Here is a 15655-nt window from a genome sequence, read left to right as displayed (position 1 = left end):
TGGGTCTGCCGTGGTACTGTCTGTGGGAAGGATAGGTGTAGCGGCTGGATGTGTGAAGGTTGGTGTGGTGTGTGCAGGTCAGATGTGCTGCCTGTGATGCTGGGGGTCAAGTGGGTGTTAAGGCAGGTTGTGACTGTTGCTTTGTGTGAATCTGAATGTTGCTTGTGTGCATGCCAGTGGTGTGTCTTGTGATGCTTGTGTTTTTTAGAGCTACCCTTGGATGTTGAGGTGGATGCATGTTTATCTGTCTGTGTGCTTCGGCTGGGTTGGTAAAGAGGTGTTTGGGATTGGGAAGAGGAAGGTGGAGGGGGGACGGTAGACAAAGGGTGACTGACTGCCGTCACCGTGGAGGCCAGAGCCTGAAAGGATCTCTGTAGGCCAGCCAGTGCATTGTGAATGCCCTCCAGGAACGCATTACTCTGTTGGATCTGAGTTGCCAGTCCCTGGATGGCATTCACAATGGTCGACTGACCACAAAGATCATCATCAGGAGATCAATACCTCCTTGCTGAGGGCAGCAGGGGCACAGGTGCCTGCGGCAAAGGAGACGACCACCCTCTTGGGTGAGCGGACACAGCCAACTGGGTGGGGAGCTACAGGGAGGTAGCTGGTGGTAGTAAGGGGGTGGCGGACAGAGATGGTAGTGGGGTGGTCCCAGATGGGTCTACCACTGTCAAGGAGTGTCCACTGGAGTAGGATTCTGAAAATGAAGACATGGATTCTGTCTCCCCGTGGCACTCCCCTCGCTCTCCTGGCCACTGGGTCACTCGGTGTCGCCGGTATCAGCACTTCGGGTCCCGTGGCCTGCAGCTTCCCACTCGGCTGTGCCCTGTCTCCTTTGTCTGCTGATGCTGATGTAGAGGAACAGAGAGAGCGAGAGAGATAGAGAGAGAGAGGGAGAAAGAGAGAGAGATACAGAGAGAAAGAAATTCATTCATTCGCATTTATAAAGCGCGCTACTCACCCGTAAGGGTCTCAAGGCGCTGGGGGGGTGGGGGGTGGGGGGGGGGTCAGTGCTCAAAGAGCCAGGTCTTGAGCTGCCTCCTGAAGGAGAGGTGGTCAGGTGTGGTGCGAAGGTGGCTGGGCAGAGAGTTCCAGGTCTTCGCTGCGAGGAAAGAGAAGGATCTTCCTCCGGTGGTGGCTTTGCGGATGCGGGGTACGGCTGCCAGGGCTTGTCCGGTCGAGCGTAGGGTGCGCGGAGGAGTGTAGAAGGAGATGCGGTGGTTGATGAGTTTTGGTCCGAGGTTGTGAAGGGCTTTGTGTGGGTGGGTGAGGAGTCTGAAGGTGATCCTCTTGTTGACTGCGAGCCAGTGAAGTTTCTTCAAGTGTCCGGAGATGTGGTGGTGGCGGGGTATGTTCAGGATGAGTCGTGCGGCAGCGTTCTGGATCCGTTGAAGTTTCCTCTTCAGCTTGATGGTGATGCCGGCGTACAGAGTGTTCCCATAGTCTAAGCGACTGGTGACGAGGGCGTGGGTGACGAGAGAGAGAGAGAGGGTCATCACATTCTCAACATACACATACATTACACAATACACAACATTAACAACACATCTATGTCTAAAAAAGACCCTGTTAAGAACCATTTATAGTCTACCTCATGTCACAACTACATACCCATATAACAACAGTATCACCACAACATAAGGCAACCATCTGATCACTACATCACCATCCCATCAAATCTGCTATAACACAAACTATTCATGGACAAAATGAATTGTATCATCCAAAGTATCTCCCTATACAGATCATCACTGTGTATCAACGAATGAGCCTTAGAAAATGGTGTCAACTGAGAACACAATATCATGCCTTACCCTAATCCACAAGTAACAATTGGCACATCATATAGGCACAAAACAGTGTATGTTGCACCCACATAGGTATGGAACAGCCCTATATAGAATGGTAAAAATACATGGCCTAAGGGATCAGCAGGCTACCCACTTTCCTTCTCAGAACCACATAAATGATACACAATGTTTGAAAACACACGTCAATGATATGTCTAGTACTGTAAATGCCTCATTACCACCATGCTTTCCACAATGTAGGATGGCCACACTCATCAAACATCACAATTTCCAGGGTATGGTTCAGGCACAAAAATGGGGACACCTCACACATCAGAGGGAGTGTAGTAAGTATGCCATGTCACATTCCTGTTTGGGATGACAGCCTCACATGAAGTTGCCAATGATATCAGTGTAGGAAGCTGGCCTGATGTGTGGTGAGTACCTATGGTATTATCGCCTTATACCAGGTACAGGTATTTCCTTATTAGTGAAGTGTAAGCAGTGTCTAGAAGCCAGGAGTTCTAGAGGTAGCTGTGGATGAGCAGCCAAGGCTTATCTAGGAGACATGCAAAGCTCATGCAATACCACTATAGTCACACAGCACTCACACACATCAAAGAACCACACAGTGTTACAAAAATAAAGGTGCTTTATTATAGTGACACAAGTACTAAAATACTAGATAGGCAATTCTCCAATAGGACGTAAGTAAACACTCTATATATGTAAAGTAACAGTCAGGAAATAGGCATTAAAAGTAATAGAAAACAGCAAAAAGTAATAGGCAATACTAAAGACCTAGGGGGAAGACCAAACCATATACTAAGAAAGTGGAATGAGAAGGTCGGGTCCCCACCCAAGGAAGTGAAATCGTTAGAGGGGAGATGGAGGTTATAGGAAACCCCAAAGGTATGTACTGGAGTACCCCCAGCGACCAGGGGGAAAGAGGTAATTTACTGGTTCTACTCAAACCAACCCACAGGACTTCAGAGAAGGATATTGCAAGTCCCAGACAAGACTGCAAGCAACAAAAGGTGGATCCTGAAAGAGGAAGACCTGGAAAAGAAGGGAACCAAGTCCAGTTCCAGTTGGAGTGGCCGGTGGTGGCGGGAGCCACTACCCACCCATCTGTGGATACAAGAGTTGATCGACGGGGAGACGAAGACAGTCAGAAATGCAGCCCTGGAGCAGATGAAGAGTTTCTTTCCATTTTGGTAATGAGGTTTTGGGACTAGAACCACAGGACTAGCCCAAGGGTTGCCGGAGTGCTCAAGGACTCCCAGGTCTAGCATCTTCTGAACTTCAAACTTGATGCAGTTCCTGACATGGTCAGGTTGGCTGTAAATTTTACTTTTGATTGGCAAACTGTCCCTGTGTCAAGTGTGTTCACACCAAGTGGTTTGACCAGGTGTCAATGAGAATAGTTCTGAGAACTGTCCCAGGAGATTCCTGCACTCTTCCTTTTGTGACTCAGAGAGGCAGTCAGCAAGGACTACCCCATCAACTGACCCATCAGCTGCAGTGTGGGAGATGAGGTCAGGGAGAGGGTCACTCTCTTCTTCCTGCCCCTCATCAGTGACCATGAGCAGAGTCATATCAGACCTGTCATAGAAGGGTTTTAGGTGGTTCATATGAAGAACCCTTAGGGGGATTCTGGAAGTGCCCAACTATCATGTGGGGACCACTCTACTTGTCCTGGAGTGCCCTGGGAGCCACAGGCTCCAGGACCCACACTTTCTTTCCTGGCTGATATACACTGAGTACAGCCTTCTGGTCATGCCATTGCTTTAGCAGCTCCTGGCTGGCCTGGAGGTTTTTAGTGGCCTTCTTCATATACACAGCAATCCTTTATCTGAGGTCAAATACACAGTCCACTATGTCTTGTTTGGGAGGCTTGAGGGGTTGCTCCCAGCAGTCTCTTACAAGAACAAGAGGACCCCTAATAGGGTGCCCAAACAGAAGCTAAAATAGGCTGTAGCCCACACCCTTCTGAGGGACCTCCCTACAGGCGAAGAGGAGGCATGGCAATAGGACATCCCATCTCCTTCTGAGCTTTTCATAAAGTCCCATGATCATATCTTTGACTACCAAACCATTTGGTTGGGGGGTGGTAAGGGGTGGTGAATTATAAGTAACACCACATTCCTTGCACATTGTTTTTATGTATGCAGACATGAAGTGTGCATCTCTGTCTGACACCACCTCTTTAGGAAAACCCACTCTTGAAAAGATGCCAAGAAGGGCTTTGGCTACTGCAGGAACCGTAGTGGTCTTAAGAGGAATAGCTTCTGGGTACCTGGTGGCATGGTCCACCACCATCAGTATGGATTTGTTCCCTGAGGCTGTGGGATGGTCTAGGGGGCTAACAATATCCATCCCAGCCCTTTCAATGGGTACACATTAAGGGGGCATTTGGGGTGCCATCTGTCTTGCCACTTGTTTGACAGGTGACACAGAAGTGACAAAACTCCTTTGTGTCTTCTGACATATGGTGCCAGTGAAAGTGAGGTACAAGTCTGTCCAAAAGTTTTGCTTAGCCCCGGGTGACCTGCCAGGGGAATTTCATGTGCTAGGGTTAACAGAAATGATCTGTACTGCAGAGGAACAACCAACCTCCTGGTGGCAGCAGGTTTGGGGTCCCTTGACTTTGAGTACAAGAGGTTGTCTTCCCAATACACCTTGTGCGTGCCACTGACATCCCCTGCCTCTTGAGTGACAGTTTGCTGCCTCAAGCCATCCAGTGTGGGACAAGTCTTTTGGGCCCCACAGAACTCTCCCTTGGCAGACCCCCCGCACACAAGTGCTCAGCTGTGTCAGCTTGTAGCTTCTCTGGTGTAGGTTCTGCCAAGGGAGTAGATTCTTCTTCCTCTGGAGTTCAATCCTCGCTGGAGGCTCTGGAGTAGGGAGTACTTTCTTGCCCCTCCTACTCTTGGGTTTGGGAGGATCTTGTGCCATGGGATGCCCTGCATTGCTAAATGAGCTTCCAACCCCACTTCAGCCCAAGCTGAAATCTTCAAGTCATTCTTTAGAAGACACTCTACAGCTAGGACTGTGGACACAACAACTTTTTTAGGACCAGTTACCCCCCCCCCCGGCTGAAATCAAGAACTGCCATGGGGTGGCACAAAGTGTTGTTATGATTGTCAGTCACTTGGGACTGGTGACCAAGTAGGTGTTGGTCAGGAGACACAGGTTTTTCAGTCACCATAGTGAAACTGGCACCTGTATGTGACCCCACGGTACCACTGAGGCCCGTTTTTCAGTCCTTGCATGGCATTTTATGTCATGGGGTGGCCCCGGAGTCCCATTTCATGCTCTGGGTCGTGCCACAGCTGCTGGCAGCCTTCCTGAGTCCCTTCCCACTTACCTTCAATTAGGTCCTCTTCTTTTTCTTCTTTTTTCTTCTTTCTTCACGTCTTCAACAACAAGAGGTGGATCCTGAAAAAGGAAGATCTGGAAAAGAAGGGGACCAAGTTCAGTTCCAGTTGGAGTGTCCAGTGGTGGCAAGAGCCACTACCCACCCATCTGTGGATGCAGGAGTTGGTCGACGGGAAGACAAAGACAGTCAGCGATGTAGCCCTGGGGCAGATGAAGGGTTCCTGGGTGGTGCAGTCGACGTCCCACACCGGAAGGATTGCAGTTAGTCTGTGGTGTGTAAAAACCACCAACAAGCCTTGGCAAAGGCAAAGTTTGTGGTTGGAGGAAGAGTGGAGATGCAGGGGACCAGCAAGGTCCAAGGGGGAGTAAACCCAAGGGAGGAGGCCCAGGTTACCCTTGGCAGTGCTGAGAGGCCTAGCCAGGTGACCACCTATCAGTAGGGGGCTCTGATGTCACCTGCCTGACCTGGCCACTCAGGTGCTCCCAGAGGCCTCTACCCACCTTGGATTCAAGATGGCAGAATCAAGGAACACTCAAATCAAATCAATCAAATCAAGGAGCATGTTGGATTACATTCAGTATTGTTGTCCAGTACTGTTCTAATTTGGGCATTGTAATGTGATATGAAACCTAATTTGCGATTCTGTAACATGTTATGAATCGTAAACTGGGTTTGCGCCCAACTACTGATTTGGCATTTAGAAAGGGCCTGTGTATGGTATCCCTTCCAAATACAGAATCGGACTGATATGTATTAATGTTTTACGACCGAAATCCAGTTGCAAAACAGTAATACTTTACTGACAAAAAAATGAATACTTCACTGAGTACTGCAAGGTAGTGGTACGGCATTCGCAAATGGGAGGAGGGTACCCAAGGGACACCTTCCCCTTTTAGAATGAATATTGAAAATAATATGTCTAAGAGTAGGTAGCAATCCTCTCTTTAAAAAATGTTAGTAACATTTTTAATTTTTTAACGAATCCTGTTTTCTATAAGGAAAAAGAACATTTAAAAAATACATATATTTAAAGGCAATCACAGACATGGTGGTTTGTTGTCCTCAGTAGGCCACCATCCCTGAGATGGCTGTGATTCCTAGTTGGTCGCAACTTGTGACCTACATTATTAATTTTCATGAGGTAAGACGAACTGCGACCCAGTAGGAAACTATATGTTGCATACTGACCAATTAGTACGTAGATCGAGTCACAAAATATCAAACTGGCTGAAAATTGTGATCAGTATTTTGTGATCAGTGTTACCTACATCTGGCCCAATATCTTTAAAATTCCAGGAGCTCATATGATCTGTTCAGATCTTCGAATTAACTTAACTTGTCCACGCCATTCCCCTTCACCAATTTTTAAACCAATAATTAATTAAGATTTTACCTTCGTTTCTATAAAAGCGTCTTCCAGTCTGATATGTTACTGAAGAAATTAAATTTCTGTTACTTTTTCCCTAAATCTCCTTCTTTGGTGTTTCCAAATGTTGATATATGTAGACATTTTTAAATATTTTTCTTTTTATGCATTATTAACAAAGTGTAATATGCATTTTTATATATTATTTACATTTACAGACTTATATAGCGAAATTGCCTTTTCAACTAATTTTTTATGATATTATACGTGTGTTTGGGATTGTGTTTCATTTATGGGAAATTTCTCTACAAACACTACCTTAAACAAGATGGAAGGTAACTTTATTACTCACTTATGCTGCACCACCCTCCACACATCATCTACCCACAAGCTCCACAGCGCAGTTAAACTGGGGTCGTATTAGTTTATTTTCCTTGCTGTATTTGGTTTGCTCACAATTAACTTTCCAAGGTGCAGATGTAAAATTGTTACTTGTAGTACATCTTTCATTTCTTCACTCGATGTATTCACTTGAAGAAAGTCTTATTGTCAGTGTTTCATATTTCGTTGGAACGACTCCAGATGACATTACATACAGGATGCAAAATAATTATTCCTAAAAGGGGTTGCTGAGAAAATGACACATATGCTCAAACCTCAATGAACCTGTAGAATTGCTGATTTAATATGCAAGAATTGAGTATTAAAAACTTCAATTTTGGGGGCGAGTGAGACAGTTTTCTGAGCTTTCCTATGCTGCTAGGGATGCTGTCCAATTTTTTAATGATTGTGCAGCCAGTTAAATGAACTTAGAATACTTTTCTGACTTTGGTATGCTCTGTATAACTTTGAATCTGGGCCTTTATGGCATTGACTTATTTTTTGTAATAAAAGCCTTCAACTTTTCATTGATCCAAAACTCAGTTATTCAGTGGCCACCATTAATTTTATTACAAGACCGGAGGCTCATATTATGCAGTCTTTTCTTGCTTTAATTTTCAATAGCAGCCAAGTAAAAACTACAGTTCCCAGTGAAAACAAACTACAATGATGACATCATAGATGAACAACCAATAGGACATCGAACACCAGTACTAATATCTTAACTGCGAGCAACAAACCCTCTTTTCTTGCTGCTCGCAGTCAAGATAAGTACACCATATTTTCTTCGCTTAATTATCTTGTCAAAATGCATTATTATATTCTTATTTATTGTGTAACATTGTTTAGAGTTTAAAACGTGTATGCCCTTGTACGCGCGTTTTGTTTTTCCACAAGCAGCGCGTCTTCTAAGCAGCACAGCTCTCAAGCAGCGCGTCTTTCAACAGTCTTTTGGCCGTTAGAGACGCGAGCGCATTCTCCACATTCCTGCCATTCTTTCTTGACAGACCTGGTGTCGCGTCACCTGGAGCAGCTTTTCGAGCTTATTTTCGCTTGTTTTTTCCCCTCAGCCGGCCTCTGCATTTCAAGCTGTGCAGCACCCGGCTTCCACACGTTCCCTTCGGAGACTGTCCTTTTCAGGAACCGCCCCTAATCTTTGCTCTGCCCCCACCTTAGCCACTCTCTCTCTCTTCTCCTCACAAGTTAACCCCTGTTTTACCAGTTTACTCCAAATCCTAATATAATTTGTTAACCAAACCTTAATATATTTATTTTTTGGACATAAATATATTTATTATTGCCTGTTGTCAGCAATATGGCTGATGAAGAAGATTCCCAAGTTTTTCAAGAAAATTTAAAATCTTTTATCAAAGATTCAGTTCAGCAAGCAGTTGCTGTCTCCATGTCTGACATAACCAAAAATTTAGAAGCCTCCTTTTCTAAAATAATGCCCACTTCTAAAGTGCCTTCTAGCAAAGGCAAGAAACGTGCGGCTACCCTCCCGGTGCCTTCAAAAGGTGTTTCTTCTGGTCCTTCCACCGAGAGGTGTTTAAATCGGGTTCCTCTCTTTCTCCAATTCATATTACGCAGTTGAGAGACACTGATGATGACGATGATGACTCTCCTAGTCATACTGATGATATGGACGGGTCTTTGGATCCATTTTCGTGTGGGCCTTTGTAGAAAAGGCGTAAAATTTCTCCTGGTGACGTTCACCCTGTGTCTCATATTTTGGTGGACCATGCTGGCGAACCCTTGTTTGACCCTTCCCTCATGGTTCATCCAAATTCCAAAGAGTGGTACCCATCTGACCATGTTGCGGACTATGTCTCCTTCTTTTTACGCCACCCTCTGGATAAAGCTACCCGGAATAAGCTTAAATCAGAATGTCCTCGCCCCTCGTTACCTGATAATATCACTTCTACCCCTATTATTGACCCCAACATGCTCATGTTTTTTACCAAATTTGGCAAGGATCCCAAGAAAGGTGTTGACAGAGCTTGGTCAGGTTGTCAAGACAAGCTCTTGGATTTGGTGGGTCCTCTCACCAGAATTTTTGATTTGGCAGAGGAGGCCAAAATGGACAACAGTCCAATAGACCCTGAGGTTCTCTCGAACTGGGCGCAACGCGCTATTTGCATGTTGGGTAATGCCAATACTCAACTTTCCATTGAAAGGAGGAAAAGTCTCCTGTTAAAGATTGATCCCAAACTGGCTTCTTTAGCCTCTAAAGATGATGGTCCATCTGCTAAGGGCCAGCTTTTTGCGGATTCCTTTATCAAGGAGCTTGGCAAATATGTATCCACCTTTGCATCCCTGGACAAAGCTCAACTTTCCATGAAAAAGATTTTCTAATCTTGGGTTTTTGCCAGGGCCGGCAAAGGCAGGAGTCGCTTTGCCGGCCGCTCCATCAGAGGCCAATATACCACCAGAGACTCCTACAATCAGCAATCCCAGCTTGAGGCCTACACAGGATACAAGCCAAGATTCTACCCCCGTCCCTCAAGAGGCTACCGTCACAGAGACTATGCCAACAGGGGAGATCAAACCTCCGGTAAGTGTTTCCAGTTCTGGCCTTCCTCCAGTAGGAGGCAGCCTGGCCCTGTTTCTAAATTCATGGCTTTCTTTCACTTCAGATCCCTGGGTAATTCAATCCATTCAAGGGTACCTAGTAGAGTTTTACCAAACCCCAATTCAATCCCGTTTTCCTCTTCCCCTCGTTTTTTCCCAAGATCAAACCAAACTTCTGCACGACGAAATCCAGTCTCTTCTCTCCAAGCATGCTATAGAACCCGTTCTGTTCGACCTTTCGGGTTTCCTCAGCACCATCTTCCTCGTCCAGAAGAAAAATCACAAATTTTGTTTAGTTCTAAACCTAAAGTCCTTCAACAACTTTGTGGTCTACCGGCATTTCAAGATGGAAACTATCCTCCATCTCAGGGACATTCTGCTTCAGAGCGATTGGTTGGTCAGATTAGACCTTCAGGATGCTTACCTCACAGTGCCAATTCATCACTCACACAGGAAATTCCTTCAGTTCCAGTGGCAAGACTCCTTTTATCGATTCAGAGCACTTCCTTTCGGTCTTTCTTCCGCCCCTTGGTGCTTCATCAAAATTCTCAAACCCGTTGCAGCCTTTCTCCGCGCTCACGGTGTTCGTCTAATCCTTTATTTAGACGATTTTCTCTTGATGGCACAAGACAAGCGTCTTCTTCTGGTCCATCTTCAATTTTGTCAGAACCTTCTTCTCAGCTTGGGCTTCCTCATCAACTCTCAGAAGTCCGTTCTAATTCCAACTCAGAAGTTGGAGTTTCTCGGTTTTCTCATAGACACTACTCAGTCGGTGCTTCAGCTTCCTCAACACAAGGTGTCCTTAATCAAAAAGGAAATTCGTCAATCTTTATCCCTTCCTCACATCTCCCTCAGAACTCTAGCTCGTCTAGTAGGACTCCTGGCTTCCTGTATACAAGCCATCTTCCCGGGTCCGTTACATTATCGCGCTCTTCAGCGGCTCAAGATCTGCCATCTTCACAAAGGCCTCGCTTATTCAGATCCCTTGGTCCTAGATGCCGAATCCAAAGAAGAACTTCTATGGTGGTTGACGCATCTAGACGCCTGGAATGGCAAAACTATCTTCTCTGCCGCCCCAGATCTTGTATTAGAATCCGATGAAAGTCGGACCGGTTCGGGCGCAAGATGTGGTCAGTTCTCGACTGGAGGCGCATGGTCTCTGAAGGAGTCCTTCTTGCACATAAACAGTTTAGAGATGCTTGCAGGTTCCTTTGCCATCCGCACTCTTGCAAAAGACAGAGTAAGTTGCACCATCCTTCTAAGGATGGACAATTTGTCCGCGGTCAGGTATATCAACCATCTAGGCGGTACCAAGTCCAAGGTTCTCTCCACCCTGGCAAAACATCTTAGGGAATACTGTCTTCCTCGTCGAATCTCAGTCAAGGCAGTGTATCTACCAGGCAGGCTGAATACAGTAGCAGATTGGTTTTCCAGACATCTTCACGACTCCAGCGATTGGCAATTGCACCCTTCAATATTCAATCGTCTTTCTTCCACCTTTGGCGAAATGTCCATAGATCTTTTTGCTTCTCGCCTCAATTCTCACCTTCCTTCCTATTTCAGTTGGAGGCCAGATCCACAGGCTCTTGCCACAGATGCTTTCCTTCAGACTTGGCCGTCATCCCTTCTTTACGCTTTTCCTCCCTTCCTGCTTATTCCTCGAGTCCTTGCACAAGCACGCAGACAACGGTCCACTCTAGTTCTCATAGCTCCTTTCTGGCAGGCTCAGCCTTGGTATCCAACTCTACTGGAGTTGGCAATCGACCGACCCGTCTGGCTTCCTCACTTTCCCGACCTCCTATTGGATCCCCAAGGCCAACAACACCATTTGATACTCAGCAATTCCTTGTTCCTCATAGCCTGGAGGATTTCGGGTCGTCCTGGAGAAGCCCAGGAATTTCGGAGGATGCTGCTAAATTCATTCAACAGGCCAGGGCCCCTGGTACCTCCAAAGCCTACAAGTCTGCATGGGCCCTTTGGAGCAGCTGGTGTATGGACAGGAATTCAGATCCCTTTTCAGCTGATGTAGTCTTAGTTGTAAATTTCCTTGCTTCCTTAGCCTCCCAAGGTAAGGCCTATCGCACTATTAATATTTACAGATCTGCCATCTCTGCTGAACATCAAATGATTAATGGCAGACCAATTGGTGAACATCCTCTCACCTGCCAACTGTTGAAGGGAGTAAGATATGTTTTTCCACCATCTCCTAAGTATAATGTTATGTGTGACGTTAATTTGGTATTACGATTTCTTACCACTTGGCCAGATAATGATTTACTCTCCCTTAAACAGCTTTCTGCTAAGTTGACCATGCTTTTGTGTTTAGTCTCTATCAAACGTGTCTCAGACGTTAAGGCATTAGATGTTACTTCCTTTTTCTTTTCCCCCCTTGGTGTTTCTTTTCAGATTAAGAGGCGTACTAAAACTAATTTGGCTTGTGTCAATTATCCATTTTTTCCCTCTCAACCCAAGTTGTGTGTTGGAAATTGTTTGAAAAGTTATGTGACTCGTACTGCAGATTTGAGATCATCCTTTGCCTCCCAATTACTTATTTCCTTTCAGAAACCCCATAACCCTGTTTCTTCCCCTACTCTGGCCCGTTGGGTCAAATGGATCATGTCCTTAGCTGGCATTGATGTAGGGTCTTTCGGTGCCCATTCAGCTAGGGGGGCTATGGCCTCTTGCGCTTTCTGGGCAGGATCCTCTTTACAGGATATTCTCAAGTCTGCAGATTGGTCTAATGAAAGTACTTTTAGAACCTTTTATTGTAAGCCAATTTCTCATGTTTCAGATTCAGTTATTGCTATGCTTTGAACATGCATAATATGAGCCTCCGGTCTTGTAATAAAATTGAGATTTTCCTAGCCTTGGTGTCTGAAAGGCTAGATTTTATTAAAGACACGGAGGCGAGTATTATCCCGCCACTGTTTCTAACCCACCCTATATCTTTATTTCAGTGCCAACTCCCTCTTCCAGCATTGGCTCCTCATGATTCACATGGACAACTTTTACCAGCAATGGATTCAGCCATCAGCGTCCACTCTTCCCAGGCTTCACTCCACACTCGCCATCTTCGGGATTGTTTCATGGACATTGTGACATTGGTTTCTATTTTTTATGTCATTTTGTTTGTTACTTCTCCTCTTTAGTTTTGCATCAAGAAAAGAGGGTTTGTTGCTCGCAGTTAAGATATTAGTACTGGTGTTCGATGTCCTATTGGTTGTTCATCTATGATGTCATCATTGTAGTTTGTTTTCACTGGTAACTGTAGTTTTTACTTGGCTGCTATTGAAAATTAAAGCAAGAAAAGACTGCATAATATAAGCCTCCGTGTCTTTAATAAAATCTAGCCTTTCAGACACCAAGACTAGGAAAATCTCAATTAATGAGCTGTAACACTCTGCCAATGTTTATGTTTTGGAAGGTGCCTTGATGTGGGAGCACATGGCCTTGTTAAATTGAGGTTTAACACTGTCTCTGATCCATAAATGTGGGAAATTGTATTTAGGTAAACTTTGGGGGGTCTAAAATTTGGGGGACCATTTTGCACCTACATGTGCATCAACAGTACTTACTTTTATGGCAAATCTGCACTCTACGTGTGGAAAATAAACAAAAGTGTTGAAATTTCTATAATTAGACACATTGTGGCAAATTATGAGGTTCCGTGCATTTCAGTAAATAAATATCAAAAATATTCTCCCTTCTCCTTAGAAATGTCTACAGTTCCGCCCTTTTCTAACACTTATCACGTTTTTCTGAGGTACTTTCTGACAGTTATCTCATTCCTGTTTAATATTGCTGCTTTACACATAATCTGCTATAAATATTTCAACAACTAATTATTTTTTGAGTGATATGGAACTGAGCAGGTGGTCTCTGACCCCGTTTTGCTCCGTTTCTGCAGTGATGCGCGGTCTGTGGGGGGGGGGGCGAGACCTGATTAGGGCTCCCAGGTAACAACTGTTACAAAACCTGAGGCTTACTCTACCTACCCACTTTGATAATGCCGCAGTTAGTACCATATCCGAGCAGCATCTCAATTTGCGGGTCAGTTCTCTAGCATGTTTCTCCAGGCATGGGCGAGGTCTATTCTAGTCAGCCTTGGGAGCGTCGAGTTTGGGGACACACGCACAGCGTGCGACGGCATCCCAATCCAAAATGGCGACTCTGCGCGCGCCCACAGGGCGGGGTCCGCAAGCTTCAAACCCACAAATGGGCGGGACCTGACGGCATGTTTCCATAAGGGGCGTGGCCTCGCGGACGTACAGGTTGACAAGGGCAAAGTTAAGAGGAGCTCACGATGACAGTTAGGATGGGGCGGACATGGTCTCGCGTTTAACTCGACGGCGGAGGCGGGGCTTCACTAATACCAATGGTGTATTGGTTTACTGGAGCAAGAAAGTCCGTCACACCGTTATAACGGAGTAGGCGCGGTCTTGCTTCTTCCAAACACGGAAGTTCGAGGAGTAGGCGTGGCCTCGCTCAGAGTGGGCGTGCTCCGCCTCGAGTAGGCGTAACAGGTGGTGGTGATGAAGCTGGATGGGCGTGGCTCCGCCGTGGAGTGGCTGTGTGGGGTGGAGTTAAAGTAGAGTGGGCGTGGCTCCTGCTGGTGGCGCGCGCCGCTCCTCTCGGTCCCGCGGAACGCCGGCGCGCTCCCCCCCCCCCCCCGAGTGTGCCGGTTGGTCCCCGTGCGCGCGCCGCTCGCTCCCGCGGCAGAGGCGGACATGGCGAAGAAGGGCTCCGGGGCGGCGCGGGAGGAGGACGAGCTGTGGGGCCGGCGAGTGCGCGAGCTGCTGGCCGCCGCGCCCCAGAACCGGCTGTGCGCCGAGTGCGGCTCCCGCGGGGTCACCTACGTGGACATCAGCGAGGGCAGCTTCGTCTGCACCGCCTGCTCCGGCGCCCTGTGAGTACCGGCGCGCGCGAGGAGCGTGAGCACGGCTGCACGTGACTGAGGCATGGCTCCTTATAGTACTGGCATCAGTGCACCTGGCTGAGCGCGGGACCCCGGACACTAGTGCTTTGATCACTGGTGCATCTGTGAGGCATGAGGTGCTGCCTACTGCAGTGACCACCGGTGCACCTCACTGTGAGACATAGCACAGTATAGTACTGACATCAGTGCACCTGACTGAATGTAGTACTCTCAGCACTAGTCCGTTCATCACTGGTGCACCTGAGTGAGGCACTGCACATTATAGAACTGACACCAGTACTCCTGATTGTGAGACATGGGGAAATACTAACCACTGGTGCACCTGTGAGGCATGTGGTGCTGCCTCCTGTACTGACCACTGAGGCATCTGACTGCAAGGCATAGTACAGTATAGTACTGACAGTGCACCTGACTGAGTGCATTCATCAGTGGTGCACCTGACTGAGGCATAACACAGTATAGTACTGACAGCTGTGCACCTGACTGAGTGCATTCATCAGTGGTGCACCTGACTGAGGCATAACACAGTATAGTACTGACAGCTGTGCACCTGACTGAGTGCATTCATCAGTGGTGCACCTGACTGAGGCATAACACAGTATAGTACTGACAGCAGTGCACCTGACTGAGTGCATTCATCAATGGTGCACCTGACTTTGAGGCATAGCACATTATAGTACTGACATCAGTACGCCTGACTGAAAGTAGGACTCTGAGCACTAGTGCATTCGTCACTGGCGCACCTGAGTTAGGCACGGCACAATATAGAACTGACACCAGTACTCCTGATTGTGAGACATGGGGAGATACTAACCACTGGTGCACCTGTGAGGCATGTGGAGCTACTGTACCGATCACTGGTGTGCCTGTGAGGTATGTGGAGCTACTGTACTGATCATTGTTGCATCTGTGAGACATGAGGAGCTACTGTACTGACCACTGGCGCACCTGACTGACTGTAGAACTCAGAGCACTAGTGCCTTAATCACTGGTGCACCTTATTGTGAGGCATAGCACATGATGGTACTGACATCTGTATGCCTAACTGTGAGGAACGTGGAGCAACTAACCACTGATGCAACTGTGGGGCACTGACCACAAGTGCACCCGACTGAGTGTGAGGCTCTGAACACTACTGCATTCATCACTAGTGCACCTGACTGTGAGGCAGAGCACATTAAAGTACTAACATCAGTACACCTGACTGTGAGGCATATGGAGCAACT

The 15655-nt window shown here is 46.8% G+C and overlaps 1 protein-coding gene across 2 annotated transcripts in view; it reads left to right on the top strand.

Moving 5' to 3' along the window:
• Positions 1 to 14083: 14083 nt before the first annotated feature.
• AGFG2 (ArfGAP with FG repeats 2) overlaps positions 14084 to 15655 on the top strand; it is a 259436-nt gene continuing 257864 nt past the window's right edge. Inside the window, exon 1 of one of the 2 annotated variants that reach the window (XM_069215633.1) lies at positions 14084 to 14399. Coding sequence is in view for 1 of the 2 variants with exons in the window: in XM_069215632.1 (XP_069071733.1) it covers positions 14221 to 14399 (179 nt within the window). In the remaining variant the exon portion in view is untranslated. The remainder of the gene's footprint in view (positions 14400 to 15655) is intronic. The other variant, XM_069215632.1, reaches the window with a different exon arrangement.

The sequence above is a fragment of the Pleurodeles waltl genome, chromosome 12, assembly GCF_031143425.1.
Source record: "Pleurodeles waltl isolate 20211129_DDA chromosome 12, aPleWal1.hap1.20221129, whole genome shotgun sequence".
Classification (NCBI taxonomy): Eukaryota; Metazoa; Chordata; class Amphibia; order Caudata; family Salamandridae; genus Pleurodeles; species Pleurodeles waltl.
Note: the sequence above shows the minus strand (reverse complement) of the source record. Positions and strands in the feature narration are given on the sequence as shown.